Below are 26,857 nucleotides of genomic sequence, written 5' to 3' on the forward strand. Positions count from 1 at the left end.
TTTTACGTTGGTCCTTTACAGAAAAATCTGTGGATCCCTGGCATGAAAGATGATCAAGAAGAAGAGATCTAAGACTTATAAAGATCAATGTATAAAGTGCCAATTCTCAACCAGTAAAGATCAATTTTTACACCTTGAATACAAAATTTTAAAGTTATTCTCCTTTCAAAGAATTTTTCCTTTTAAGTGGAGGAACTGTAGGCATTTTCATTTCTTTCTGCAAACTTTATTTTTCAATTTGAACATCACCATTTATATGCCACCTCCCATCCAATCACAAGACCCCAGCCTGGCAACTCTCACACCTGCATCCAGTCTTTGGCCTTTCATTATGTCGCCAGTCAAGCTGTTGTTGTCTTTATGTCTTTATCTCCCAGAGCATACCGAACCTGCCCTTTCTGAGAAACCCAGGGATTCCACAGGTCAAATCCAAGAACTCTACCTAGTCCTCATCACATCACAGAAGCTGCCTAACTGCCCATCATTGTCCTTAGGCATTCTCCCCTGGCCCAACTTCTTCCTGGTTCCCCAAACTCTGGGTGCTCTCTTCTTAGGAGTTTTCTTTGCCCAATTTGTACATGCTGATGTTTAGAACTGTATAATTAGTCCTAGGCCTTCTCCCCGCAAGCTACATGCCATTCATGATTGATTTTACCTACACCCCAATTGATGCTATCTCCTGTGGCTAATACCCAGACCTTCTGCTGAGCTTTAGGCCTGAATTTCTACCTTCCTGACGCGTTCACATCAATGCCCTATCAATTTTTCAAGCTCATAATTTGTCCTAATAGCCTTCAACCCTAACATGGCATCATCCCTCTTTGTTCCTTTCAGAGGACAAGAAACAATACCCTTACATGCAAACAGATACCCTGAGTCATCCCAGATTCTATCTGACTTCTTTCCCTTCCCTCTAATTAAATTTCTAATTTAAATTTCTCAAATATTCTATCTTCTACCTAGTAGCTATCCCATTAGCCATCCTCACCTTTACCCACCTAGATCAGGCCCTAACACGTCTTATAATCACCTGTTAGCATCTGCTTGCCTCTGCTCTCATCATCTCACTTACCCCTTTCATTACATCTATTGAGTATCAGATATTGCTTTAGGATGCAATGAAGACCAAGATGATGTCCAACTCTTACCTAAGTTCTTCACTGCTGCTATGCTTCTTAATTTCAAATCTTATAATGCTACTCAGTTTCTTTAGCACCTCTCCCCCATCACCTACAGGATAAAACCTGAATGGGCCTTCACAATCTGGTTTCAGCCTGTCACTGGGTTTTTTTCACCATCACCTAAACTCTGGCACTAGTTCCCTAGGCATACTGTGTTCTCTCTGGACCCCTGCTTCTGGCACTAGTTCCCTAGGTATACTGTGTTCTCTCTGGACCCCTGCTTCTGGCACTAGTTCCCTAGGCATACTGTGTTCTCTCTGGACCCCTGCTTCTGGCACGGCTTCTTTATCTAAATCTCTACCCTGTGTGAGCCTCCCTGCTCCCCCTTCACAGTTATCTTTATAGTGTCAGCTCACTGCAGTGAACACTGGCATCCCTTTCTCTCCAAATCCTACTGTACTACATCAATGACTTTACCCTGTAAATTATTTTGATTTTTTTTTAAGATTTATTTATTATGTATACAGTGTTCCGCTCGCATGTATGCCTGCAGGCCAGAAGAGGGCACTCGATCTCGTTACAGGTGGTTGTGAGTCACCACGTGGTTGCCAGGAATTGAACTCAGGATCTTTGGAAGAGCAGACATTGCCCTTAACCATTGAGCCATCTCTTCAGCCCCCTATTTTGATTTTTTTTAAAAAAAAATCTGCTAACCTGAATGTGCCCTTAAATCAAAAAGAATAAACAAATAAGTAAATAAAGTTTTGTAAACAAGTGTGTGTGTGGTGGGGGTGCATGTTTTTACTGCTAGCTGATAGCAATGTTTTCCAGGACAAAACAACAAAGAAGCTGGTTTGGAGTTGAGGCTCTCAACACCTAAAGAACCAAGCAGCAAGAACCTGAGGTCAGGAGGTGAGGATTAGAGGCATGCTTGAAGTCTCATGGGGGACAAGTATAAGCAGAGTGAGCAGATAGCAATACAAGGTAGGAAAGAGGATTTAGGACAGACTTAAAGGGACCTTTACTCTTTGGAGACTAGGAAGAGAACCCCAGAGGACTAGAAACAAGGACACGAGAAGACAAACTAGAAGGTAAGGTGGCTATGTTGCACAGAAGACTGGATCTCCAAGAAGGTGAGAGCTGACTGTGTCATCCAAGTCAAAGTCAAAGTGTATGCAAACACAACAAAATATAACAGCAAATACACATTCAGGTCATTCTAGACCTTTTAGAGAAGAAAAGTTCAGAAATGTAACAGATAGAAATTATATGATGGAGCAAGGAAAATAAGTTCTTAATAAGTAAAGACAGTATAGTCCTAACCATTCTGATGTATCTGACATTGAGACAAAACAGGGAACGGCTCAAAAAAAAAAAGGAAAGCAAAACATAAAACCAACTTAATTTTTCTTCTTTGGGAGGGGTCCCAAAACCTAGTTCTCAGTCTTCCATTAAGTGACCACACGCTTCCGTGAGCTAGGACACAGCAGCAGTAGTCACACACGTAAGAACAGCAAGATGTATGAGAAGCAACTAAAATGAAGCAGGTGGATGGAACCCATGCATTGATAGACAGACCACACTAAATAAAAGCAAAAGTGCACATTTGCTCTCTGATGAGAAGCTGAAGGCTACATTGGTGACTTTAGTTTTTATAGGAACCACCAAAGGGATATAACATACAACAATAGCGTTATAAGAGATAAAGGTAGCAAGCTGAAGATGTGAATCAGGCAGTGGTAAGCTCAGAATTTCTACCCTTTCCAAAAGGTCCTAAATGTAGCAGGGCAATGCAGCCAACACATCACCTCACAGTATCTAGGGTGCTGATGCCTCCTAGCGAGGGGTACATCAGAGTGTACACTCATGCTTACCTGGAGTATTCGTGTAGCTTTCTGCTTGTAGTCAGTCAATTCCTGCTTAGAAGACTCCAAGCTTGACCTGTGTAGCTTGACTTGCTGCTGGAGCTCATCAACCTTCTTCTTCTCCTCAGAGTACTTTCTTTCTGCCTGAGTAACCGCTTCTGCCAAATTCTGACGTTCCACTTCCATTTTATTAAGGCGTGCAGTGAATTCACTCTGTGGTAAATTTTACATTACACTTATCCTTATCATTTAGTTTGAAATATATTTATATCCATGCATTCAGATATCTTTAGGGATTTATTAGCTCTAACCAACAGTAAGGTGAAAAAGAATAGAAAAATATATAAAGTTGTAGCACCCAAGCACAGCAATGCATTAAAGTTAACTAGGAGTTTGTTCAAGGTGCAACAAGGTCTATTCTGAGGTTTAGCGAAATGGAATTTCCAATTTTGGTGCTGGGGATCTGTTTTCTAAGAAATGTGTGAGAAATGTACACCTAACTCTAGTACTTGGGAGGCAGAGGTAGGAGAACTGCCACAAAGGTGAAGCAACCCTCAGCAGATCAGTGAAAGCCACTATTTATTTTATTTAATTTTGAGCAGATTCTCTCACCAAGGCTAGACTGGCTAGCCAGAGAGCTCCACCCAGAACTGAGGTCACAGATTTGTGCTACCATACACACTTTTACATGAATCCAATTTCAGGTCCTTGTGCTGGCAAAGCACGCACTGTACTAAAGCCTCTCCCCAGCCTCCACTTCATTATTTTTTATGGCCTTAACAAGGTTTCCTTGTATGGACACGTCACAGGTTGTTTATCCCAGCAGCAAGAGACATTTGTATTTGCAGCTTTGCCCAGATACGAACACTGCTCTACACAGTCAGCAAGCTTTATGTGAACACACATTTTTAATCTCTTGGGGAGATATGTAAAGTAGAACTGCTAAACCATAGAAACTCTATGTCTCTATGTTTAGCTTCTTGGGGAACAGCCTGTTCTTAGAAAAACTTTTGAATATTTTTAGAACAATTAGGTATGTGACTAAATTTTAAGGAACCTAAATATAAACCAAGTATCCCTGAAGACAGTTTCAATAGCTGAGTGAATGAATTGCAATATGCTGTAAGTGTAAAGTACACCAGGTTTTTGTTTGTTTGTTGTTGTTTGAGTGTTTTTTCTTTTTCTTTTCTTTTTTTTTTTTTTGAGACAGGATTTCTCTGAATAACAGCCCTAACTGTCTTGGAACTAGCTCTTGTAGACCAGACTGGCCTCGAACTAACAGGGATCCACCTGCTTTTGCCTCCTAAGTGCTAGGATTAAAGATTTTTGCCACCACCGCCCAGTAAGTACATCGTGTTTTAAAGACTCAGAAGACAGAAGACAATGTAAAATATCTCATTAATATATATTTTTCTTCGAGACAGGTTTCTCTGTGTAGTCTTAGCTGTCCTGGAACTTGCTCTGCAGACCAGGCTAGTCTCAAAATCAAAGATCCACCTGCAATTGCCTCGTGAGAGCTGGGATTAGGACTGCACTGCCACCACCTGGCCTCTCATTAATATTTTCTAATATGAACTACAAGTTGAACAGGTTGTTTACCCCTTATTCAAGTATTTCATGACCAGAAGTATTTCAGAATTGTTTTTTTTTTTCAGATTTTAGAATGTTTACAGATGCAAAATAAGAGTTTGAAACCTTGACTGTCCAACAGATTCATCCTTGAGTCTTATAAAAACAAACCGTTAAACCGGGCATGGTGTTGAATGCCCTGAATACCAGCCCTTAGGAGGGAGAAGCAAGTGGACCTCTGCAATTTTTGAGGCCAGCATGGTCTACATAGTGAAGTCCTTAGTGACTTCCAGGGCTACATAGTGAGACTCTGTCTCAAAAACAAAACAAAAACAAAAACAAAACAATCCCCCAGCTGGGCAGTGGTGGTGTACACCTTTAATCCCAGCACTCGGGAGGCAGAGACAGGAGGATCTCTGTGAGTCTGAGGCCAGCCCGGTCTACAAGAGCTAGTTCCAGGACAGGTAGGGCTGTTACACAGAGAAACCCTATCTCGAGAAACCAAAAAAAAAAAAAAAAAAAAAAAAAAAAAAAAAGAAGAAAAGAGATGTAAATAGTACGTACAATTTTCTCTTGAAATAAATGAATCAGGTTAAACTAGAACTAGACAAGGTTAAATAAAAGTAAACAAGATACCCCAAGCTGGCATTTACTGAATTGGCAATGGTTGTTACAACCAAATTCAATGACAGATGCACAACTCTAATAAACATTAATCATTTTAATTTTCTCTAATATGTAAAATTAATTTAGCAAGGATTAAGATAATTTTTTCAAGTATCTAGGCTTCTGTTCGACAAATGCATGGTAGAATTCTGCTGAGGAATGAATGTGCTATGAAGTACAGAGGCAACCCCCTGCCTGAGCACCAGAAGAATGCAGTATCTCCTTCTGACCTGCATCTGTTTGTAGCTCTCCTGCTCTCTCTTCAGAGTGGCATCGGCTTCATGCAGCCTCTCCTGAAGAGTTTGCAGAGCTTGGTTCTGTAGACTACTGCCTTCATTGTGATCCTGCATTATTCTAAAAGAAAATGATCACATCAAAGAACACACTTCCACAGGGAGCAAGCAATCAGGTGCCATAATTCCTAGAGCATCTGAATTAGTCAAACCAAATAGGTGGTGTAAGTTTTTTCTTAATTATTTACTTAATTGACTGGTGTTTTGCTTGCATGTATGTCGATGTGAGAATGTCAGATCCCCTGGAACTGTAGTTACAGACAATGTGAGCTACCATATGGCTGGCTAGGAAATGAACCCAGGTCCTCTGGAGGAGCAGCCAGTGCTCTTAATCTCTGAAGGCATCTCTCCAGCCCCAATCTAGACATTCTGAACAGAATATTTTTGTATTTTTAGGACAACTATAAGTGCATACCACATATTAAATGTATGGATGGCACTATGCTTTTCAAATATTCTCAAGTTTTCTAATAATGTATCTCAATGGTTAAAAAATGAATCCATTTTAATCACTCACATTTCCAACATTACAAGAAATTTTCCCTCTTGTGAATTTCTAAGGAAGCTGACTGTTCATAAGTTGCAAACACTACAATCTTAGTGTCCGTGTTCTAGCTTGCCCTTCTTGACTAGCAAAACTACCTACCGTGACTTCTCACTCTGCAAAGCTTCCAGTGCTTCCGTGCGGGAACTCAGCAGCTGGTCAGCCTCCTGTAGTCGCACTTTGAGCACAGCCAGCTGGGAATCCTTTGCAGCCACTGCTTCAGTAAGGTCATCGACTTGGGCTCGTAGTTCCCGAGTTATTCGATCACTTTTTGAATGGTCAACATTCCATTTTTCAACTCTTGCCCTTGCCTTATTTAATTCTAGAAAAAATAAAATTTCTGTACTCAAGCAAAACAGAATACATCTTTTTATGATATACTTAGTGATACATGTAGTCTGCCACCAAAAATAATTTTAAAAGTATCGAAATAAACTTCACAGGGTTTCATGAAACATTAGTTTCAAAACATTTCATGTCTATATTAGTCCAGGCAAACCAAAGCTTTTTTTAGTCTTTTTAATAATCTTATTCTGCCTTCTTCAGTGCCTAAATAAAACTTCCCATTGTTCCATCACACTGCTGTCACTGGCCCTAGGAACCAGGGTAGACATTTCCTTTATCCTTTCTTCCTCAGCCAGTCATAGTATTCACATCCTCTCTGTCGCTACCACACCACAGACACGTTATTTGTTTTCTTTTTTTTCCCAAGGCGGGGTTTCTCTGTATAGCCCTGGCTGTCCTGGAACTCACTCTGTAAACCAGGCTTGTCTCAAACTCAGAGATCTGCCTGCCTCTGCCCCTTGAATGCTAGGATTAAAGGCATGTGCCACACCTGGCTATTAATTTTTAGAAAGAATTACGTTTACGTGTATGGGAGTTTTGTCTGCATGTATGTATGTGCATCACATGCATGGCCAGTGTACCTGAAAGTCAGAAGAGGACACTGAATCCCCTAGAACTGGAGTTAAAGATGGTTGTGACCCACCCTATTGGTTCTGGGAATACAACTTGGATCCTCTGGAAGAGCAGCCAATACTCTTAACCACTGAGCCATCTCTCCAGTCCCAAATGTTTTTTAAAATAATCATTTCTAAAGAATTAGGGATTATCTACTTGCAGTCATGTCACTTTTCACATAGAATTCCATGTTCATTTATGGTTCCTGAAGCGGCAACACTGTGACCCTGCCTACTAGAGTCTAGCACTTAACCCCAACTTTAGTTCATGACATAGTTCTCCTTAAAATCAAGAATAAAGTGAGTAATTAGATTTTATTAATATCTAGTTTCTACTGGCTCTTAAATTAATAATTTACACATATAAACCCAGTATTTGTTAGGCTGAAACAGAAAGATTGCTATAGGTTTGAGATTAGCCTAGGCTATAGTGTAACGTTGTCCCCCCCCCCCTTTTTTTTAATTTAATGATGCCTTAAAAATCTGAACTAGCCAAAATTCTGTTTTGTGCTAATAGAAGAACTGGTTCTACCTTCTTGAGTTTCTTTGGATCTCTGAAGTAGTGAGGCCATTTCCTGATTTAAAGACTGGACTTCATTCCTAAGCAACTGATTCTCCAGGCGGAGATTAGACAATTCATGTGACCTGTTCCCATCAGGGGGTGCCTGGCTGTGCTCCGTGCTGGGGGCGGCCTCAGATGCAGTGCTTTCCTTTGAGGACTCCTGGTGGCCTTCAGGCACTGAATCAGAACTATTCACTTCTGCAAAAAAAGAACACACTTGGGTACAATAGCACTGTCACTATGTAAGCAGACTCACTTGCTTTTGGAACACCTCTTGGTGAGTTGGTTGCTATAGTTAGTATCCCATAAAAATATCATTAGTTCCTAATAAAAATCTATTCTCATAAATGGAGTCTACAGACCTGCAAGGATCCTCAACGTCTGAACACACTGGAAGAAAAGGAACAGAAAATAAAAACAATTCTGGAAAGGAGAAAGCCAAAAATAATTTAAACACTGGATTTCCTTATTTCTGAAATGGTTTTGAAAAAAGGGGATACAAGTGTCAACACGAAAAACACCAAGAAGGCACAACAGAATTGCTGTGGGGTTCAAAGCAATAAGACTAGTACAATAGGTCACAGCAATTTATGATAACCAAACCGAAATCAAAAGGTCCTTCCAAAGGATGAGTTTAATCCATCTTGTTTTTAATTTCAATTAACTTTGATACAAATTCACACATAACTTATTTTGATTTTTAATTTTTTTGTTTTGTTTTGTTTTTAAAACGGGGTTTCTCTATGTAGTCCTGGCTGCCCTGGAATTTACTCCGTAGACCTGGTGGCCGCAAACGCAATGAGACCACCTGCCTCTGTCTCCCAAGTGCTAGGATTAAAAGTGTGCACTGCCACCGCCCCGCTTACTTTCATATTTTTAATGTGTACAAATATCTGTCTGTACACCTTGTAAATGCCCTGTGTCCATGGAAGCCAGAAGAGAGTTACAGACAGTAGTGACCCATAGCATCTTGTGGATGCTATGAATCCAATCCAGATGCTCTAAGACAGTCAGTGCTCTCACCACTGAGTCGTTTCTCCAGCCCCACATTTAACTTACTTTTTAAATTACATGGGCAGAAGGGAACTTTCCACAAGGTTAGATGGACAGTAATAACAAGGTGAAATCCAGGTGGTACATACTGTAATCCCACCTCTTGGGAGGTTGAGGCACAATGATTACTGTAAGATTGAGGCTAACCAGCCAGGTGATAGTGGTGCACGCCTTTAATCCCAGCACCCGCGAGACAGAGGCAGGCAGATCTTTGTGATTTCCAGGCCAGCCTGGTCTACAGAGTGAGTTCCAGGACAGCCAAGGCTACACAGAGCAACCCTGTCTCGGAAACACACACACACACACACACACACAAAATAAAGAAGATTGAGGCTAATCTATGAGATCAAGGCCAACCTAGCCTAGAATAGTTCTCAAAACTAATTCACAAATAAGATCCAGGTTTATGGCACATGCCAGTAATCTCAGCACTTAGGAGGAACTTAAGAGGATGAGGCAGGATGATTACAAACTCTAGATCTTGTCTCAAAATACCAACAAATAAATAAGTAAAGAAAGACATTTCCCCCAAATATCTGACTACAGGCTCAACAGGAAGAGGCTCTTGCTGCTAAGCCTGACAATCTGAATTAAATCCCCAGGACCTACATAGGAGTGAACGCATGTAGGAGAGAAACAAATCCTTCAAACTGTCCTTTGATCTCTATGTGCTTCTGTGCATAAGTGCACCCACACACCTACAGAAAATAAACATAAATATTTTAAAATATTGACAGCTCTTCAGTAGGTCCAAAAAAAGTGGGTTAAAGATCTGAAAGTATAATTTACACATTTAATGCAAGGATTTAGATATATGTGCATCTATGTGCCAGTGTGCACACACAAGTGCACATACACATACACACACACACACACTTGGACTTAACTGAAACTCACAGGCTATTTTATATGATTTCAAAGTTATCAAGTTAAAATTTATAAAAAATAGGAAAATTTCATATCTGTAACCAAGGGAAATTTTTTAAGTAGCTCAAAGTCAAAAGAAAAATCGTAATTAGAGTGTATTTATCATTTACACATAATTTGTAATAATCTACATGTTAATCAATAGATAAATTGCAAAACAAAGACTATAGGGTAGCCTAAAGATAAAAACGGTATTAAGATCTCAAAATCTCGCCCCTGCAAAAAAAAAAAAAAACAAACTCAATTCTTCTTTGGAGTCTTAAAGACACCTTTTTTTCTTCTTTTTTGAGATAGGGTTTCCCTGTGTAGTCCTGGCTGTCCTGGAATAGACTTGGGCTGGCCTCAAATTCAGTGATCTACATGCCTCTGCCTCCCAAGTGCTAATATTAAATGCATGTGCCACTAAATCCTGCTTCCAAATTCTTAAAAATATGATCAAACAGGAAATCAGAATATTGACTCAATATTAAAGAATTGTTAATTCTACTTTTCTATTTTGTAGTACTAAGATCGAACACCAAGGCTTCCTGCATTCCAAGCAAGTGCTGCACTATTTAGTTTTATACATAGACCTTAATTATTAGTTTTTATTTTTAGACAGGATCTCACAGAATTTTCCAGGTTGGCCTTTAATTCATTCTGTATCCCAGGAAGGTTTTGAACTTGTTATCCTCCTGCCTCAGGCTCCCAAGTAGCTAGGATAATAGGCTTACATACTGTGCCTGGACAAGAACTACTAAAATTTTAAGGTGATAAAAGTATGTTAGTATATTTTAGAGTAACATAGACAAATGCTTCATAGGGGAAAAAAGATGTAACATCTAACATAAAAAAGGATAGGAAACAGGATGGTGTAAACAGAATACAAGTAAAACTGCTGGGGATGCAGCCTGGTGGTAGAATGGCTGTCTAGTGTATGCAAGCTTGAGTTCAGTCACAGGTATGGCAAAGGTCAGCAGACAACATTCACAATCCCTACTCGAACACAGTATTGACTAATGTAGACAATGCTGTCACCCTCGTTTACACCACACATTGGCAAAGATCCTTCTCTTACACCTGTGAGGACAGATCCTACAATAGTTGGTAAAGAATATTATTCAAACATTTTAACTTAGGATGACACATCCAATCTGCTTGATTCTGAAAGAAACAGGGCTGATTAACTACCAGGACTTTGGCTCCCAGGATTCTCTTCAGTGGGCTTGGTGGTGGTCACACTTGTGTCCACAGAACTGACACTTGAGGACTGAGAGCTTGGAAAGACGGGCACCTTGCCCTTCTCTTTCTTGATCTCCACTCTCCCCATCGGCTCCTTCTGGGAGCTGTTAAGAAAATCAAACAGCAGCTCATCATCAGGCTCTGACTTTTTCCTTCGAACAAACTGTGACGAAGGCCTAGGGACAGATGCATGTTCAGTGGGATGGGAGGCCTCTCCGGATGGCCTGGATCCTGCTTTCACGTTTGCTGTGCCAGCTATGACGGTGGCTTTTTGTTGCCGGATGTTATCAGCAGCTGAGGAAATATAGTTAGCTTTAGGTCCAGTCTGGTATGTTGAATCTGTGTTTTGCTGGTGAAGTTCAGGATAGTCAGTATTTTTGCTATAAAAGATGTTGCTGGTATTCTCCTTTCTGAGAGCTGTTGCAGCCCCTTGATCAACTCGGTTTAAAAGATCTTCTGCCCTTCCAGCAAGATCAGCAAACCAAGACATGATGGCAGCAGGATAATCCTACTGATGAACATGTTAAAAAAAAAAAAAGGACAAGATATGATCAGTTTATCATCTGGAAAGAGTTCCAGGTTGAAATCCTAACCTGCCTGTTACTAGCCAGGCAACTTTGAACAAATTACTAATAGAAGATGAGAAACTTTACCTTGACAATATAGGACAGTAGGTACACTTCCTTACAGAATGTTTTTGTAAATGTTCTGTGGTGGGTTTGTGCTGTGCTGCCCAAGCTACCGTGAACAAACTGTCTTCCTATCTGAACTTCTATCTATAGTTGGGGCTACAGGGACTCATCACCATACTTAGCTCAGACTGGCTTTATAATCAAACAATAGAGGAAAATACTTTTTGAGATGCTTGGCATACAGTAACCCCCTCTAGTAACTTCCGCTATCATTATTATAACTACTACTATTTTCCTTATTATTTCAATGAAGGACAAACCTTAACATTACAAACACATATGTGAGAGACTACGTTATGTTCCCCAAAAGTCCATATACTTAACTCCAAACCTAGAGACCTCAGATGTGACTTTATGGAGGTGAGGTCTATAAAGGTGTCATTTAGACTGATGTCTGTATTAGAAGAAATGTATACGCAAACAGTCATAAAGAGAGAGAAGGTAAAACCAAGCTAGAAGATAGTCATCTGTAAGCCAAAAATGAATCCTCAGAAATCAGCCTCGGGCAAGACATCTGGGTTGGCAAAAGTGCTTGCCCTGAATCTTGACAACCTGAATTCAGTCCCTGGAACCCATAGGGGAACAAGACAGAGGACTCAAGAAAGCTGTCCTCTGGCTCACAATTCCAAGTGCACACACAACTAATAAGTAAATATATATACAAAATCAGCCTTGCCAACACCTTCATCTCGGACTTAGAAGAGTTAGAAAGATCAACTTTTATGGTCTAATCTATCCAGCCTGGGACACTTTTTCATGGATGCCTTAACAAATCCATGCAGGATTCAAACAACAAAGAATATGCTTAGCAAAATTCCACTACAACCAAATAAAACAGTTCTCTGAAATTTGTTTCAAAGAGCTGAACTTGGGGAGAAAACCCCTTCTGACAATTACAAAAGTTATGACTGTTAAAGTGATTTATATATGAATACAGGGGTCTCAAGTAAATTTTTAACTATATAAATACTTAGTACCTACCATGTGCATGTTAAGCTGAGTGCAAATTTTTTTAAATGACTATCTATCCAACACATTTGGACACTTATAGGTGCCACATAGGTCAAGGCAATGAAGTAATTAGCCTTCATGCTATAGTATAAAGTAAACTGCAAAGTCAACAATGACTGATGAATGTAGTTAGCGTTCCTTTGCCCTGGAAATGTCAATTCTAATGCTTTCTTCACTAGCATCGGAGTTATCTTTCCTTATCACCTAAGCTAAGCCTTTTTATTCCGTGTGCACGCCCTTCTTTTGCCTTACAGTGCTTCTGGTTATTATAGCTGTTGCTTTTAAAACATCTGTCTCTCGCTCTTGGGGGAAGGGGAGTGGGTGGCTAGACACAATCCCTGTTTGGCTCACTAATGAATTCCCAGAGTCTAGCCTACACAGGCACTCCTAGAAACACTACTGGGGCAATTCATCTTTATCTGCCAAGGGCTGTGCAAACACCATCACGGATAACCTTCTCAGCTACAGTATGGGGTAAATTGCAATATCCTCTAAAAAACAAACATGGATATAGTTTAGCAAGGTCCCAGAGCTTAGATGACACCTCAGATATTGAAATTTAGGTCAATTCAGTGTCGAGCCCACCGTTTAACCCCTTCCTCTCCACATCTAACCTCGTCATGGAGTTCACTGTTTAAACACATTCTTCAGAAAACTCATTAGGTGTGTATTTCAGTTTACGATAAGTCAAAAACGTTAACGTGACATGCATTCCGCCTTATAAAACTCCACACAAACGTAAAGTAAAATTTGGTGATGAACGAGAGAAAATTAACTCTCCCAACTAAAAAAAAAAGCCTAAAGACAACGTATCAATTAACGTCTTGCCTCCCATCTGAAAGTTAACGGGACTTTAAAACACGACCGGGGACCTTCACGTGGATTATAGACACCGAGCTAGGGCCTGGACTCTTGTCCTGGTGACAGACTCCAAGAGGGGACTTCGGTGGCGCAAAGCAACCTGGAAGGTCAGATGTCACACAGAGGCAGGGTCAGGGGTCAGCGGTCAGGCACGGCTGTCTGGCCGGCGGTCTGACCAACCCTGGGTGCCCGGCAGGCGACGACACGACCCACTGCGCCCCCACAGCAAGTTTGCGGGGGTGGAGGACAGTCAGCCTCGGTGGCCAGAGCCTACGGGACTGTGGCGTCCCTTCCTCGGTCCTGAGCGAAGACGAGCACGACGGCACTCGGGAAAGACGGAGACCGTGTCCCACATGCCAAGCCGTCCCGACCGCGGCCTGGTCGCGCCTCACCTGAGGAAGCAGAGAGACAAGGCCACTGCCTGGTCGCCCAACCGGGCCGCCACAGCAGCGGGCTCCCGGACCTGCCGGCTACCTCTTCCGGGAGACGTGGAAGGGCGGCGAGGACCTCAAAACAGAGTGGCCGCCCAGCTGCCTGAGCGGCGGAGAGCCCAGCGCCGCCGGCCGCCTAATAGGCCAATCAGGCGGCGGCCACGGCGTCCGCGGGGCCCTAGCCCCTGGCCACGCCCCTCTCCCGTTGGTCGCACACGAACACCGTGCGTGTGACGTAAGCACCGCCCACGCGGCTGGCACAACATTGAGGGTCACGCCTACGAAGGGGGTGTGGCCCGTCATAGGCCACGTAAGTGACAGGGGCGGGTCCGGACTGAAGTGGGTGGGATGTGAGCAAATGGTGAGCCCGCCCAGGCCTCTAAACTCCTCCTCCCTCTGGAATCCAAAAGTTTCATAGATGAGGATTCTGAAACAGGTTGGGAACACAGAAAACGTGAGCCCTGGGCGTGTGGGATGTTTCAATATACAAATAGTTACTCACAAAGGTGTAAATTCAGCCGGGCGGTAGTGGCGCACGCCTTTAATCCCAGCACTCGGGAGGCAGAGGCAGGCGGATCTCTGTGAGTTCGAGACCAGCCTGGTCTACAGAGCTAGTTCCAGGACAGGCTCCAAAGCCACAGAGAAACCCTGTCTCGAAAAACCAAAAAAAACAAAACAAAAAAAAAAAACAAAGGCGTAAGTTCCAGCCACAAAGTAGAAAGAGACACACGCACACACACACACACACACACACACACATTAAGAATATAATCTAAAATAGAAAACCTGACCTCTGATTCCATGGAGCTTGCTTTCAAGGGGCAGAGGTGGATATTAGCTAAACCAATGATTGAACAATAATTTCAGAGCATCACCAAGGTTGTAAATCAAGAAAAACAGGGAGAAATGACCAGAGGCAGGAAAATAAATCAGGCTGTCATTTGAAGAAGAGATAACTTGAGCTGAGACCTAAAAGACAGAGTACTTCCCATAGTACTATATTTATATTCTGCCTACAGTTCACAGACTCTGAAATCATTGTTCAATAATAAAATCTGTGTTCAACCATTTACTAGATGCTGTCTACTGGGTGAACAGAACAAGGCTAATATGATCCTAATGAAAAGTCTACAATATATTCTCAAGTGTGGGCATTCAGGCATTGAGGAAACTAAGGCTCAGAGATGTTAATCTGTCTAAGACTGTGTGTCCTGAAAAGGGGGTCCATCTCACTCCAAAGTCTGGGCTCCTAGACTTCACATTAAATATTAGGAGTAATTGCAAGCCATGTTCTTCCTGTCAAGTCAGTTTAGTCCAGCCCAGAGCAGCAGAAGCAGATAGTTGCTCTCTGTGTTTAGAGCCCTTATGCAATGGAGAACGGTTTCCGGGATCCTTGAGCAGAGTTCATTCAATTCTCACAGCACTTTCGGGATACACTGTTCTCACCGAGTGGCCGGTGGTACCACAGCTCTCAGCTAGTGAGCTGCTCTTCCTGTTAAGGATTATTTATCATCAGTGGTTGCCAGGTGATTGCAACCCATCCCAGGATGGAGATATCGTTTCCAGCTCCTCTGATGTTGATTTGATCATATGACCCATCTTTGCTGATGAAGTTGCCTCAGTCCAGACCCCGCCCCGAGAAAGCTCGCCGAATGAGAACCCCTCCCCAGAGGTGCTCAAGACTGCTCCCACAGGGTATTTAAACTGCCCTCCGAGAAAACAAACGTGGTTTTCTGGTCTTCCTTTCCCATCTCCTCTCTGGGGGGCTGGAAGACCATCCAGGCGCATGGTATTCATTAAACCTGGGCTTTATCTAATTCGGTTTGATTTGGTCTGACCTGGATTATTGTGTTGGCATAGAGACTTATCAGGGTGCAGAAACTTTTCAACTGTGATCCAAATTAAAACAGTTATTTTGGGGACTCACAGTTCCCAAGGGTTCGAGCCCATGGCTGTCATGGCATAGAGCCTGGAGGCAGACAGGTATGGCGCTGGTCCGGTAGCTAAGTGCTTACATGTTGATCTGAAAGTTGGAGACAGAGAAGGGGGGAGAGGGAGGGAGAGAGAGCCAGCTGGGAATGGGATGGGCTTTTGAAACACAAAAAGACTACACCTCATAATCCTTCTCAGAGAATTCCATCAGATAAGGAGCAAGCATTCAAAAAATATATGAGCCTATGGGGCCCATTCTCATTCAAACCAAGCACACCATGTCACAGATGAGATTTAAAATCTAGATTAGTGTGACCCCAGAAGTGCTTAAAGCAATGTTTTTTAACCACTGAAAGGTGAAAATGAAAACAGTTGAGGCAGAACCAAATCTTCCTCTTCAAAAATATTAGTGCCAGGCAATGATGGTTTCACACCTTTAATCCCAGCACTCGGGGAGGTAGAGGCAGGTGGATCTTTGTGAGTTTAAGGCCAGCCTGGTCTACAGAGTGAGTTCCAGGACAGCCAGAGATACACAGAGAAACCCTGTCTCCAAAAGCAAAAATATATATATTGGCAGTGGCTGGGTGATAGTGGTGCACATCTTTGATCCCAGCCCTTGGAAGTTAGATACACACAGATCTTGATGAGTTCCAAGCCAGCCTGGTCTACAGAGTGAGTTCTTGGACAGTCAGGGCTACACAGTAAAACCCTGTCTTGAATATATATATATATATATATATATATATGTATGTATGTATGTATATGTGTGTGTGGTATATGTGTGTATGTATTTTTGTGTGTGTTTGTATACACACAATGGACAGGCTGCCAAAAGAGTATGTCAAGGACTGGGGCTATAGCTCAGTTGATAGTGTGTTTGAATAATAGGCATGAAGCATGAAGCTCTGAGTTTGATCCCTAACTGTGCATAAATTGGGGCTGGTGGTACATGCCTATAATTCTAGCACTTGGGAGATGGAGGAGGAAGGATCAGAAATTCATATTCTCTTCCTCTTCCTTCAAAGTCAGGACATGCTATCTCTGGTATGTGTCAGGTCCAAAGGATTTCCCCAAATTCTGGTGATTAGGCAAAAGCCAGTATTCCCCAGGAACTTGTGAAGTTGGTTCCCCTCTACCAAAAGGAGCCATTTTCTTTATCACTGGCAGAAGAAGTAAATAGTTATTTGCAGTGCCCCTTAGCATACCAAAGTACTTGCTGGCCTCCAGGCTCCTTCAGTATCACAATTATGGTTACAGAGTCCATGATGGCATCCTAGCTCTTCTCACCTCCTCCCTACCCTAAACCCAGTTCTGGGCTTCCCTCCCCAACTACTCATTCTCCTTATAACCCTGCTATTTCGGCTATGCTCCCTCTTTGGCTGACTTTCTCCTATCTTTGTCTTCCTCTCTCTGTCTCGCTCCTACCCCTCCCTCTGCTCTCCTGCATTCTTCTCTCTATGCTCCCTACCCTTGCAGCAATGCTCCTGCTTCTCTCATGGCCTGGTTTAATCTTCTGGCCATGTTCAATCTATTACTTTCTCTCTCTGCTCTGGATTCTTCCAAACACCTCTGCCTGTTCTCTCTATCATATCTACAACAGAACTCTTCCCCTTACCCATACCACAGAGTGGTCATGGCATCAGTTTATACACTATGAGTCTGTATCTCTCCTAATGCTGTCCTAACCCTGTCCCACCTCCAGGCCTGACTATAACACCCCATGGTTTCAAGGTTCTCTCACCTTGGAAAGTTGATCCTGAAGGATATTTGTGTCAGCATCTTTCCCAAATTAACCAGCCGATCTTGATCTGACCTGTAACTGACTTAAAAAAATAAAGTGAAAGCCGGGCGGTGGTGGCGCATGCCTTTAATCCTAGCACTCGGGAGGCAGAGGCAGGCGGATCTCTGTGAGTTCGAGACCAGCCTGGTCTACAAGAGCTAGTTCCAGGACAGGCTCCAAAACCACAGAGAAACCCTGTCTCGAAAAACCAAATAAATAAATAAATAAATAAATAAAGTGAAGCAGCCATTTATTCCAGAAGGAAATTTTATGTTTGATTTGTTTTGGCCTCAGAACAATAATTTTTTAACATAAATATACACTGAGATGGGCCGGCAAAATGATTTTGTGTGTTGTCAAACCCAAGGACTGATTTAGATACCCAGGACCTTCATAGTAGAATCTCCGCTTTCCCTGACGAAAGGAACACATGACTACCTGTGGTGCCAATCAGTGATCAAAGCTCATGCTGGCCTCCAGGCTCCCTCAGTATCACAAGTTAATGTTATACATTTTATTTTATTTTAATATTTATTTATTTATTTATTATGTATACAATATTCTTTCTGCATGTATGCCTGAAGGCCAGAAGAGGGCACCAGACCTCATTACAGATGGTTGTGAGCCACCATGTGGTTGCTGGGAATTGAACTCAGGACTTTTGGGAGAGCAGGCAATGCTCTTAACCGCTGAGCCATCTCTCCAGCCCCCTGTTATACGTTTTAAAGACCATCTGACCAACTTGCCCTTCCCTCCCCCAGCTTCCCATCCTCCTTATAGTCCACATGATGTGTTCACCGTTCTCTCTCTATTTCTATTCCCACTCTTGCTTTTCTCTCATTCTCTCTCTATCCCTCGTTATCCCCCCCTTATCCTCCCCTCACTATTCTCTTGCTATCCTTTTTCTCACTGTGCACTCTTCCCCATCTATTGCTATCTTGCTATTTCCTCTATTCTCTCCTGCTCTCTCACTCTCTCAGTCCTGGCAATGTTCAATCTGCTTTCTTTTCTCTCTGTGCTGAACTCTTTCTGTTGCCTCTGGATAATCTCCCTCCCTTATTCATAATCAAAACATCCCAGCAATGGAGCAGCCATGCAGGCAGTTTCTTTACTACACCCCTCGCATACACTCTGCAAGAACACAAGAGCTCTTAACCACTGAACCACCCCTCCAGACGCAAGCTTGAATTTTAAAAATTAAGAATTAATTTTGAAATAGAGTCTCAATGCATATTCTTGCTATGCAGACCAGACTAGCCTTAAATTCACAAAGAACCACATGCCTCCTGGGTGATGGTGGTGCATGCCTTTAATTCCAGCACTCAGGAAGCAGAAGCAGGCAGATCTCAGTGAGTTCGAGGTCAGCCTGGTTTAAAGGTGAGTTCCAGGACAGCCAGGGCTGTTACACAGAGAAACCCTGTCTCGAAAACACACACACACACACACACACACACACACACACACGGAAAAATCTTAAAATGAGCCTCTCCACTGACGCAAATAATTCCAATCAGGCCAGATTAGACCCATGTTTACTGCAGCGCTCCCTGGTGGCCAGAAAAGCATAGCCGGGTGTAGGGGGGAGATAGAAGGGGGTTCACGCAAAACCCGAAGACCACGTGTTCTTTTTTTCAGAGGCAGCCTAAATAGTCTGTGGGTGTGGTCCTGACCCTCCCTGGGGAGGGGGCAGCACTTGGTGGGCTTTTCTGGAGGTAGAGTCTGATCTAAGGCAACTCCCAGGCCAAGGGCTGAGGGGACACTTCCCAGGCTCCTTGGATATAGTGGTGTCAGAGGGCTGGGATCTCACTTTTGACCAAATATCCCAGAGTCCTTGGATACAGGGGTGTTGGAGTGCTAGGGTCTCACTTCCAATCAAACAAAAAGAAAAGAAAAAGAGAAAGAAAGAAAAGAAAATTGAGGGAAATGAGGAGATGGATCAGCAATTAAGAGCACTTGATGCTCTTCCAGAGGACCAGAGTTCAGTTCCTGGCACTCCTATTGGTCAGCTCACAACCACCTATAATTCCAATTCCAATTCCAGGGCATCTGTGTGATACCCTATTATCACACACACACACACACACACACACACTAATAAAAAATCTTGTTTGTTCTCTCTCTCTCTCTCTCTCTCTCTCTCTCTCTCTCTCTCTCTTTCTCTCTCTCTTTTGAGACAGGGTTTCTCTATAGCTTTGAAGCCTCTCCTGGAATGAGCTCTTGTAGATCAGGCTGGCCTTGAACTCACAAAACGCTCTTTGTGCACTTCTAGCTACCAACAGCAGAGGACTCTCAATACTTAAAAATCCGTCTGTGCCTTCTATGGAGATTGCCAGGTGAAATAAGCCTTGTTCTACTCTTTTGTTCACAGATCACAGAGTACGTGTCCATGAGTGACATTTTACATTCCCAGATGTGACAGGTAACTCTGCTGCTTTCCTCGTGGCTAAACTGCTCTGAGAGACTCCACCACCGAGCCCCTGAGGAAAACTAGACCTACCCTGGTACTGTTCGTTCATATCTCTGATTCATGAGTTGGAAATTTAACCCCCAGTGTAACGATGATGAGGGTGGGCCCTTTAAGAAATCATCAGGTATACTGGCCTGCAATCACAGTTTTAGGAAACTGAGGCAGGAAGGGCAGCAGTTTAGCTATATAGCCAGTTCAAGACCAATCTAGGAGAGACCCTGTCTCAAAAACAAGTGATTAGGTCATCAGGGAAGAACTCATGGATTTATGTTTTTTGTTTGTTTGTTTGTTTGTTTGTTTGTTTTTTATCATAGGCATGGGTTAACTATTGCTGGAATCAATTTCTTTTCTTTTTCTTTTTGTTTTTTTTAAGACAGAGTTTCTCTGTGTAGCTTTGAAGCCAGTCCTAGAACTCACTCTGCAAACCAGGCTGGCCTCAAACTCACAGAGATCCACCTGCCCCTACCTCCCAAGTGCTAGGATTAAAGGCAGGAGCCACCACTGCTTGGCTAGAGCCAATTTCTTAAAAAAAAAATAAGTTTGGCTCTCTTCTCTTGCACCAATTTTTAGACTTTTGCCAGATTTCCTCATTCACGAATTCCCTAACGCATTCATTCCTTAAGCCTCTGTAAGACTTACCATGTATCGAAGTTGTCACTTTGCTTGCCTCTCCCAACCATTTAGGCTTTGAACTCTGGGGCCCCAAACTTCCCAGATTTGATGAGAATATTGATCTATTTTATCTATATCTTGACTTTGGTGTTAAACAGTTATGTAAGCCCTGGATACTGGAAGAAGCTGTGTGAACAGTACACTGGATTTCTGAATGTTTGACCTTAGACATCCCCGTGAGTTCATAGCCATCTCAGTTAGCGCCAGTGAGATGGCCCAGTGGGTAGAAGTGCTTGCTGTTGTTCTGAGTCCAATCCCAGAACCCACAGAGGAAGGAGAAAACCAGCTCCTAATAGTTGTCCTCTGACCTTCAGTGCATGCTGTAGTGTGCATGCCTACACTTATACAAAGGATAACGTATGCACACGCATATGTACACACCTCCCCACACAATAATTAATACAACATTTTTAAAAGAAAAAAATAAAATTATTTGCTGTGGAATAATCCTCTTGTACACTGTGAAGATGTGTTGCTCTCATTGTTCTCATTGTTACAAAAAGCTGATTGGCCAGTAGCTAGGCAGGATTTTGGGGGCCGAGAGAATGCTGGGGAAAAAAAAGGGTGGAGTCAGTGATTCACAAGTGTTTCGAGCCAGACTTGGGAGAAGCATCCTGGGAAGTTGATAGATGAGGTAAAGAAGCCTTGGGGCAACACGTAGATTAATAGAAGTGGGTTAAGTTGTGACAGCTGGCTGAAGACAAGCCTAAGCTATCAGTCAATCATTTATAATTAATGTCTTCCATGTGGTTATTTGGGAGCTGGCTGGTGGGACGCAAAAGTTCCTGATGCTATAACCATATCTGAGATTATGTATTTATAAAAGCTCATTTGGCTCATGGTTTTGGAGGTTCTGATCTTGACCCAGCTGGTTTTGTCACTTTGGGCCTATGTTGAGGTAACTATGGAGGCACCTGATAGAGTATAACCACTTAAATCATTGGCAGAGCAGAAAGGAGAAGTAAGAGGCCCAAGTGCCATAAACCCATTGAAGACATGCTCTCAGGGACTCACATACATCCTGATAGGTCTCCTGCTTCCTTAATGTTCCATCGATTGCCACTGGGGGGGCCACACTGGTGACTTGGCGATAGCTAAAGTCTAAGCTATACCCTTGCCTTTTAGAGACACATACTGTGACATTGTTTTTATTGAAATAATGGCTGGTACATTAGTTTTCTATTAATCCATGATCAGCTATCAAAACACAGTCGGCTGGGCGGTAGTGGCTCATGCTTTTAATCCCAGCACTTAGGAGGCAGAGACAGGTGGATCTCTGTGAGTCTGAGGCCAGCCTGGTCTACAGAGTGAGTTCAGGACAGGCTCCAAAGCTACTGAGAAACCCTGCCGTGAAAAACCAAAAGGAAAAAGCACAGAGTCTTACTACCACTGAAGGGACTCTGTCCTTGCTCTCCTCTCCCAGTCCCACTGCCTTGCTAAAAACTGTTAAGTTACATTCCTAAGGCTAGCCCCCAAGGTCTATTCTCTTATTTGGCCACTTCCTCCTCCAGAGGCTGACTGCCAATGTACAGTTATCAAAGTATTAAAATCTAGCAATCAAAACCCCCTTTGGTTCACCTAATTAATATGCCGAATCAGAATACACACCTAACAAAGACCTCCCTCCTTTTTATCTCTAAAAATGACACCTGCAAGGTCATTTGCTGCTGTCTGAAAGCAGCCACTTTAACTTTTCTTCCCGATTAAAAAAGAATCTCATGGGCGGGGGGTGGGGGTGGGGGGTGGGGGTATGGGGGATTGTGGGGGGTGATTTTCAGGCTAGATGTCTTTAATCCCAGCGCTTGGGAAGCACAGGCAGGCAGATCTCTGAGTTCAAGGCCAGCCTGGTCTACAAGAGCTAGTTCCAGGACAGCTACACAGAGAAATCCTGTCTCAAAAAAAATAAAGGGGAAAAAAATCTCTTTGTGAAAACAGGTGTTTGGTTGTGGTTTGTGCGTGACGGGGGTCTGGGAGGGAACCTGTGATGTCTGGGGGCAGTTGTTTGGAGGGGGGGTGTCTCTAGCAACTGTCCACAGCTTTTGTGGTCGAGAGGCTGCCTACCACAGGCCGCCTTCTAGTCGCCTCCAACTATTCAGTCCTTCTGACGTAAAAATCCCGTTCATCAGCCAGGCACGGTGGCGCACGCCTTTAGTCCAAGCACTCGGGAGGCAGATCTATCTGAGTTCAAGCCAACCTGATCTACAGAGCGAGTTCCAGGACAGCCAGAGTTACATAGAAAAACCCTGCCTCAAAAAAATAAAACAAAAAATCACAAACAACAGCCAAAACAGTTTGTTACTTCCCAGTGTTCCTCCATCTTGTATTCTTGCTGAGACCTTTTCAGGTTTAACTAGAATTTGATCTCCGTAATGGAGAACCCAGTGGAAAATTACCAAACTCTATTCTAGGAACCCGAGGTCAAGATGCCCTGGCCGTCTTCACTCCTGTTAAACTATCCACTTGGGCAGAAGCCCCTCTAGCTAGCTGCTCATCTTAGGTTCCCTTACACTGCTTGCTTCTCCAGAGGCCCCCTGCAGTCGTAGACCCAGACGCAAGGACTCTGTTTTTGTCTTCAAAAGCAGAGTCTGACACTCAGGGCTACACTTAGGTCCCGGAGGGCCCGAGTGCATTCTCAGATGGCTGGAATAAAGGCGCTCAGTTGGCTGTAAACTGCTCTGGGAGGTCATTTCTGGTGAGCTGCCCACAACACCAGTGTCCGTCACGGTGCGGGAGCTTACAATCTAAATCACATTAGCCGGGCGGTGGTGGCGCACGCCTTTAACCCCAGCACTCGGGAGGCAGAGGCAGGCGGATCTCTGTGAGTTCGAGACCAGCCTGGTTTACAGAGCTAGTTCCAGGACAGGCTCGAAACCCTGTCTCGAAAAACCAAAAAACAAAAAGCAAAAACAAATAAATCACATTGTTTCTTCAGAATGGTTACTCAACATGAAAATCCATGAACTGAAAAGATACCAGTTATCTGCGCTGGGGAGATGGATCTGTGGGTCTGATGCATAAACACAAGGCTCAGAAATCAAGATCCTAGGACCCCGTAACCAGCTGGGTGTGATGGTGCCTTCCTGTCCTCCGCGTGGGGAGGCAGGGACAGCAGAAGTCCTCTGGAGCTCACTGGTCAGCCAGTCTGGACAAATCAGCACATTCCCGGCTCAGGGAGAGATCTTGTCTAAAAAATATGGTGGAGAGATTAATAGAGGAAGATAATATCTCCCTCTGGTCTCCAACACATGTGCACACACTTGCATGCACACCTTTTATGCACATCCACATGAACACAAAGGAACTCAAGAAAAGGTCAGTTATCTGCTCTCACCCTGCACACAGTGGTGGAGCAAGCTACCGCTCGTTGGTCTAGATCTTCCTAGCTCAACACAGGACGTGGGGGAGGGGAGGGGGAACAACACGGATGCACATTGTTTGTGTCCCGATTGAAGCTTCTTGTTCTACCCTCTAAGTTATTATTCTCCGTGAAAAATAGCCTGACTTTACTGCTGGGAGGTATATATATATATCCTAGGAAATTGTGGAAATTGAAAAGCCCAAGAATATAAAATGTAGGTTCCAGAAATAGGAATGCAGAAATAGAAAAACACCACGTTGTAAGCCTGGGAGAAGGAGAGCAGGCTGTCAGCAGCTTTCTCAGCGATTAACTATTAACACTGGGTTACTTTGCTTTATCACCCATAGCTCCGTCTGAAAGGCTGAAGCGGCCCTCTGCAAACTGAGAGTCAGCTTTTAGATAACCCCCCTGGCTGCTCGTGACCAACAACTGATGTGAGCTGAGTTAACCTTTAAATGATGGGCTGTACTAGAGTTTTTGATTGTTCATTGTCCCATCCCCTCCCCTGCTACGCACACAACTGGCTGTGTCAGGCAGGGAAAGTGCAGAGCGTGGGGAAACACCATCGGAAAGTGCCAGAGAGAAACAATGGGCTAAATACAAACCCGAGTTTAACTGAAAAACCCTGTTAATGGAAATTTTTTAAAAAAGCAATTTGTATCTGAGTTTTCCTTTGACATTGTAAAAATTCTTTTATTCATGCCTAGTTCTTGCTTCTTGCTATAAAAAGGGAAGTTTGGAATCCACCCATTGCCACAGCTACAGCTCATCTCTGGCTGTGGCCACAGCAATACCTCATAAGCTTTGTGTTTCCCATGGTGATTTTTTTTCTTTTCCTGGAATAAAGCTTGCTTCTTTGGTGGTCTGGTCTCTCCCCCCTACCCCCAACATACACACACACATCATTGTACACGCCTGGACCTAACAGAAATCCAAAGGTTTATTTTACCTTTAAAAATTAATTCTTTTTCAAGACAGGATTTCTCTGTAGCCTGCCCTGGAACTCCCTCTAGACCAAGCTGGCTTCGAACTTACAGAGATCAGCCTGTCTCTGCCTCCCGAGTTCTGGGATTAAAAGTGTGCACCACCACCGTCTGGTTTAAAGATTATTTTTTTTAGAAGTGTGTGTACCTGTATATGTCTGTATGTGTAGATGCCCACAGAGCCTTGAGGTATTGGATCTCCCTGGAACTAGAGTTAACAGTGAGCTGCAAACCACCTGATGTGGGTACTAGGAATTGAACTCAGGTCCTCTGAAGAGCAGTACAGGATACTAACCACTGACCATCTTTCCCGCCCCTCTCCTCCTCAAAGACTTCATTTCATGGCATCCTAATGCATCTGAGGTATGAAGAAAGACAGGAAAAGTGAAGGAGTCACGAGAAGGGAAAGACACTCCTCTCTCAAAAATCTAGCAGAGAGAAACCAGCAGGACCGATAAAAAACAAAATTGCCAACAGAGACAGTGTTTGATTTTCCTGCGGACATCTCAGGCGCGAATGTTGAAAACAGCAAACTGTGTTTCTGCAGGGCCCAGTGTGAGCTGAGTGTGTGTGACCTTAGAACTCAGCTTTGTCAGCAGTCACCCGCTCATCCCTAGACACCCCGCAAACCTCGTTTACAAAAGAATCTATTAAGAGAAGCAGCCTGTACGTTTGTTCTTCATTTCTAAACTTTGCTTAATCTTTAAACTTGTACTTTAGGAACAATGTGACTTTTAAAAACACAGAATGTGTGTGTGTGTGTGTGTACACCAAATATGAAGATTATGAAGACACCCAAAGGCTCTCTCTTCTCTCCCTCCCTCCCCTGCCCCACCTGAAGTGTTTACTTAATCAACTCTGTACTCTTTCATTATGACTTGTATTGAAATTCTCTTTTTCTGCTGAGACAAGACCTCAGGCATCCCCGGTGAGATAACTGGTATACCTCACTTTACACTGGATACCCTGGCTTCACGCATACCAGGGGAGAGCTCTCCAAACTGAGTTTTAGCCTCTAAAATTCTTCTCTGTTGCCTTAGTTAAGGATCCTGCTTTACATGAAGGAAGATCCTCGGGCTGTTGCGGGCATTGTTGAGGTGTGCCAGGATACTTTGCTAACGAGGGTGCTGAAAGAAGAGTCAGCACCTGAGAACAAAATTGGCCTTCTAGGAGCTGCCCATCACCTGTTTTCCTCAGCACTCCATCCCTGTGACCAACAAAGAAGCCATAATGTCTTTGAGGGCCATCCTGGGAGTGAGAAAGCAATGCTTCTACTGCAGTCTACCGAGTTCACAGACCGTCCCCCTCTCTGGGCGGCAGGAGAATACTCCAGGGCTTGAGCGTCAGGATGAAGACCAGGCACCGCTCTGAGCACAGTACCACACGGAAGAGAAAACGTTAGTAACTGTCTAGAATACTCTGATTAGGGGAGATTTAGGGCGATACAGAGCCACCGAGTCGGAGCTGTGTCACCAGCTTTAGGACAGAGACTGTGTGAGCCCGACTAGGCTCTGTCACACGTATCAGAAGGCAAAGGGATAAGTAGTGGCGAGAGTCAGAATATGGAGACTTAATCAGCGTAGCGACTTCGGGAAGAGGAAAAGAAGTCCTCACCCCAGCCCCTGGCATCCATATACCCAAAGAGTCTGGAATGTTTGGGTGAAAGTTCCATCCCAAGTCCCGTCCCCTGGAGCTGCTTCAGTCCAGACTCCACCTCTGAGAAAGTCCGCCAAATGATGACTCCTCTCTAGAAATGCTCAAGATCACTCTCACGGGGTATTTAAACGCCTCCCCCACCCAGAGAACAATTCCCAGCAACCACATGGGGGCTTACAACCATCTCTAATAGAATCTGATCCCTATTCTGTCATGCAAGCATTCATGCAAATA

At 43.5% G+C, this 26,857-nt stretch overlaps 2 protein-coding genes across 3 annotated transcripts in view; one reads left to right on the forward strand and one right to left on the reverse strand.

The window, feature by feature from the left end:
- Golga5 (golgin A5) overlaps positions 1 to 13,854 on the reverse strand; it is a 36,422-nt gene extending 22,568 nt beyond the window's left edge. Inside the window, exons 1-6 of one of the 2 annotated variants that reach the window (XM_075947410.1) lie at positions 13,737 to 13,854; positions 10,730 to 11,291; positions 7,550 to 7,777; positions 6,161 to 6,380; positions 5,452 to 5,575; positions 2,996 to 3,199 (exon numbers count right to left, since the gene is read on the reverse strand). In XM_075947410.1, coding sequence (XP_075803525.1) covers positions 2,996 to 3,199; positions 5,452 to 5,575; positions 6,161 to 6,380; positions 7,550 to 7,777; positions 10,730 to 11,270 — 1,317 coding nt within the window. In that variant the 5' untranslated portion in view covers positions 11,271 to 11,291; positions 13,737 to 13,854. The remainder of the gene's footprint in view (positions 1 to 2,995; positions 3,200 to 5,451; positions 5,576 to 6,160; positions 6,381 to 7,549; positions 7,778 to 10,729; positions 11,292 to 13,736) is intronic. The other variant, XM_075947411.1, reaches the window with a different exon arrangement.
- On the forward strand, positions 12,596 to 19,969 carry LOC142835233 (uncharacterized). The gene is made up of 3 exons (XM_075948544.1): positions 12,596 to 12,608; positions 13,411 to 14,085; positions 19,856 to 19,969. The coding sequence occupies exons 1-2, from the start codon at positions 12,596 to 12,598 to the stop codon at positions 14,007 to 14,009; spliced, it is 612 nt and encodes a 203-aa protein (XP_075804659.1). The 3' UTR covers positions 14,010 to 14,085; positions 19,856 to 19,969.
- The last annotated feature ends 6,888 nt before the right edge of the window (positions 19,970 to 26,857 follow it).

Source organism: Microtus pennsylvanicus, chromosome 14 (genome assembly GCF_037038515.1).
Source record: "Microtus pennsylvanicus isolate mMicPen1 chromosome 14, mMicPen1.hap1, whole genome shotgun sequence".
Lineage (NCBI taxonomy): Eukaryota > Metazoa > Chordata > Mammalia > Rodentia > Cricetidae > Microtus > Microtus pennsylvanicus.